Source organism: Astyanax mexicanus, chromosome 13 (genome assembly GCF_023375975.1).
Source record: "Astyanax mexicanus isolate ESR-SI-001 chromosome 13, AstMex3_surface, whole genome shotgun sequence".
Lineage (NCBI taxonomy): Eukaryota > Metazoa > Chordata > Actinopteri > Characiformes > Acestrorhamphidae > Astyanax > Astyanax mexicanus.
In genome coordinates, this window is record NC_064420.1 from 7,074,978 (window position 1) to 7,079,416 (window position 4,439).

At 46.2% G+C, this 4,439-nt stretch overlaps 1 protein-coding gene across 1 annotated transcript; it reads left to right on the forward strand.

The window, feature by feature from the left end:
- Positions 1-612: 612 nt before the first annotated feature.
- Positions 613-3,386, forward strand: ccn1 (cellular communication network factor 1). The gene is made up of 5 exons (XM_007243358.3): positions 613-879; positions 1,104-1,317; positions 1,568-1,912; positions 2,022-2,224; positions 2,350-3,386. The coding sequence occupies exons 1-5, from the start codon at positions 829-831 to the stop codon at positions 2,650-2,652; spliced, it is 1,116 nt and encodes a 371-aa protein (XP_007243420.3). The 5' UTR covers positions 613-828; the 3' UTR covers positions 2,653-3,386.
- The last annotated feature ends 1,053 nt before the right edge of the window (positions 3,387-4,439 follow it).

Genomic DNA, 4,439 nt, shown 5'->3' on the forward strand with positions numbered 1-4,439 from the left:
AATAGTGATTTAACACTGAGGCTTTTATTATGTGTTTTCACTAAATTGTTTAAATGATCTAAAAGCATCAATATGACCAAAGGATGATAACCTGGTCCTGTATAAGGACCAGGATCAACCTGTTAAAGCTAACCAGCATAACCAAGGGCGACTATACTGGTTAATAAGCTATTTAACAAGCCAAAATCAGGTTCTATACACAGTATGCCAACCAATAACTGATTAACCAGCTAGCTGATAAACATATGGTATATATTTTTAACGATATGACCAGTTTTTTTATTCTTATTTTACCATCCAGTACCAGCTTAGACCATCTGAAACCAAAAAAAAAATAAACAAATACCAGCGAGAGCTTAGTCTAGAGCTCTTCGTCTTTTCAGCAGGGATGTCAACAAACACACAGCACAGGCAATACAGAGAAAGAGAGAGAGAGAGAAGAAAAAGCAGCAGGAGGAGGAGGAGGAGAAAAAGAGGGGGGAGAGGAAAAGAGAAAAGTTAGACAGGGTGGTGCTTAGCTCGGATGGAAAATCGCGCCAAGAAACATTCCAGGCATTCTTTGGGAATCAGTTCAGCAGTGGCCGCGCGCTCTGCGTCAGCGCGCTCAGCGCTATATAAGGAGAGGGATGGGAGCGCGTTCACAGCACACAGCGAAGCGCGCTCACCGAGAGCACAGGAGCTCCTCCGGCTTCCAGCCTACACACCTACTACAACACACCGCCGCGTGCTCACCCTCAGAGCACTGAAGAGGAGCTTAACGCCTAAGGAATTGTCCATTTTTGTTTGGGTTTCTTGGAGAAGAAGAAGAAGAAGAAGAAGAAGAGCAAGATGATGTCTCTTTTGTCAGTGGTCTTGATACTCTTGGGGGGCTTCAGCATGGTAAGTCTTCAGCTTTACTCAGTAACTGTTTATAGACTATCTTTGTAGACTGTATAGAGGGTCTATATAGTGTCTAATGTTAAATATTAAACTTTTCTAATCCTTGTAAGATATATTACCAAGCTGTAGCCAACTGAGTGGACTTTATTGTAGCAGACTTTATTTGTAGTGGACTTCATTGTAGTGGACTTATGTCTAATGTCTATGTTTGCCCTGCTCTCCAGGTATTCAGCACATGCCCTGAGGAGTGCGAGTGTCCCCTAGAGCTGCCCAAGTGCGCACCGGGAGTCAGCCTGGTGTCGGACGCCTGCGGGTGCTGCAAGGTGTGCGCGAGGCAGCTGAATGAAGACTGCAGCAAGACAGAGCCCTGCGACCACACCAAAGGGCTGGAGTGCAACTTCGGGGCTAGTTTCGGAGCAGCCAGAGGCATCTGCCGAGGTGTGTTTCTTATTACACTTCCAAATCTAAGCATGGCATAAGTTAAATGTTCAAAAGTTAAGAGGCACAGTGTTCAGAGAAACCGTTGTTGTTAACACAGTCTAGTGGCAGTGGTCTAATCAGCAATCACAAACATATAACTCAATAACTTAGTAAGATAATTAATGTCTCCTTAGCTTTGCATGTTAAAACAGAAAGGATTACTGAATTCTCAATAACCAAACGTCTTCTCTTCTTCTCCTCTCAACAGCCAAATCCGAAGGCAGACCCTGCGAGTACAACAGCAGGATCTACCAGAATGGAGAGAGCTTCCAGCCCAACTGCAAACACCAGTGCACATGCATTGACGGAGCAGTAGGCTGCATACCTCTCTGTCCCCAGGAACTGTCCCTGCCCACCCTGGGCTGTTCAAACCCCAGGCTGGTCAAGGTACCCGGCCAGTGCTGCGAGGAATGGGTGTGCGACGACTCAGCACAGCTGGATCCCTCCGACAAGCTTTTCGGCAAGGAGATCATGCCCGACGAGACAGAGAACGACCTCACCAACCGGAACGAGCTGGTGGCCAATGTGAAGGCTGGCCTGAAATCTCTTCCCGGTAAGTTCTTGAGTTCAACTCCCAGTCTAGCAGGCTGGAACATCTTGGCTGGTTTCCATCGTTCTTGACTGAGTGGAATCTAAACTGCTTGCCTTCCTTTCACTCACAGCATTCAGAGTCCATGCTGAGACCCACATGTTCGGCAGCCAGAAGTGCATTGTTCAGACCACACCCTGGTCACAGTGTTCCAAGTCCTGTGGCACCGGCATCTCCACCAGGGTCACCAACAACAACGCAGAGTGCAAGCTGGTCAAGGAGAGCAGGATCTGCGAGGTCCGCCCCTGCACACAGTCTCCATACTCCAGTCTTAAGGTAAGCACTGCCTCCACAAATGATGCACTGTATCATTGTGCTAAAATTCTATTTATTGCTCATTAGCTGATTGATAACTGACTTGACTGATCTCGAATCTCTTTCTTTTCTTCTGACAAAAACAGAAAGGGAAGAAGTGCAACAGAACCAAAAAGTCCGCCCAGCCAGTCAAGTTCACCTTCGCCGGCTGCTCCAGCCTGAAGAAGTACCGTCCCAAGTACTGTGGCTCCTGCGTGGATGGTCGCTGCTGCAGCCCCCAGCAGACCCGTACTGTTCGCGTCAAGTTCCGCTGCGAGGACGGCGAGACCTTCAACAAGAACGTGATGCTGATCGAGACCTGCAAGTGCACCTCTAACTGCCCCCACGCCAACGAGGCCTCCTACCCCTTCTACCGGCTCTTCAACGACATACACAAGTTCAGAGACTAAGGCGGGGAGGGAATCCCGGTTATGGAATGACGTCAATGGTGACGTCAGAGCGGCCAATCGCAGCTTGGCTGGAAATCGGAGGCCCACCCCCTTCGGCCAGTCGACTACCACCGTTAGATTCCCACGGAATCATGGGCTTTCATTGAGGAGTTTGGCGAAGTGCACTGTTTGCTGAGGCCTTGTCAGCGTTCGATACTTTCAACTTTTGAAAGACTCGCTCCACAGTGGAGCAATACGTTTTGGTAGCTTCATTATGGAGCAACTTGTAAAGTCAAGTACATTTTGTAAAACGTAGTTGTTAATGTTCAATTTCTTGTGTGTATATTTTGATCTCTGAACACAAAATGCATCCCTACAACTGTAGACTTGTATGTGTATGTATCTCCAAATATGCATATGTGCACATGCATCATTTCGCTCGCGTTCATAAAAACCACGCTCCTGTCATTTCATCAGTTACGCCATGCTGTGGTATTCCAACACAATATATGTGGTAACATTCCTTCCTAATGTGGACAAATGGGTTCATATTGTTCGGCAGCTATTGAAAACCATCCCGACGTCAGAGAATTAGCAACAAAGTTGACTTAAAGAATGAATGTTTTTATTATTGTTATTAATATTATTTATCAGAAATGTAGCTACTTTATTTGAATATTGTCATACTGGAATAAAGTGTAAAATGATCTAATTTTATATGTTACAAATAAAAAAAGATTTATTTATGACATTAATCTTTGTGTCTTGGTATCTTTTGTATCCCTTGTTGAATGAACGTGACATGTTTTTGAGGTATAAGCTTTACTGCAGCCAGTGAATGAACTTGAAAGAGAATGAAGTGAAAAACATCTAAAATGGCCTGCAGGTTATATAACAGTCAATCTGAGCTGAGGTGGATGAGGGTAGAATTCCATTCTTAACTTGACATTCTCTCTGTAGAGCAAGTATTAGCTGTCAGCTAATAACCAACCTGATTAAAGCCTTGTATTAGCGAGAGAAAAGCGTGAAGATATGCCAGGAATCTTGAGTGCTTTCTCAAACAGCAGGAATCTGTGTTGAGGGAGAGTATTACTTTCCATTCACTGGAGAAAGTAGACACGGTCGGGCCTGAACGCTCAGGCTTCTGATTTACGGTCTGAACCAACCCTTCACAACAGATTCTCCTCAGAACCCGAGGAATGCTGATGAGTTGTGAACGTGTCTGCGTAATCCGGAGCGTTAAAGCTCATAAAGTCTTCCTGCCGCGGTCAGGACCGTGATTAGGTCCTGGATGAGCTTAACAGGGTAAAAACATTACGCTGCCGTAGTAGACTGGCTCTTTAGACAGAGTAAACACAGCTAACAGTGTAGATAAGATAAGCTCAACACCAACAGCCTCTGTTCCACACGGCAGGCCTGATTTATGGCCTCTTTATTGCCACTGTGCGCCGAACCACGTCCCACAGGAACCGCGCCGCCTCAGACGACAGTATCAGGTACATTAGAGCGGGCCTGACCTCTATATGGCTGAGACAGAAATATGTAAAGCCTATTGGTTTTTTTTTTTTGCTCAGTGGGGCAGCTGTCTGTCTGTCTGGATCGCTCCCCCTCCTCCTCCCCCACCCGGGATGATGATATATCTACACAGAGGTTTGATCCAGGTGAAACGGAGCCTGCTCAGGAATGCAGACGCGCTGATGGCCGGCAGATGTTGGAAAATATTTGAGAGCAGCTTGTTCATTTTCTAGGCCACAGAGGAGCTTCCCTCTCTAAAAATACAGGAGAGAGAGTGAGTGAGAGAGAGGGGA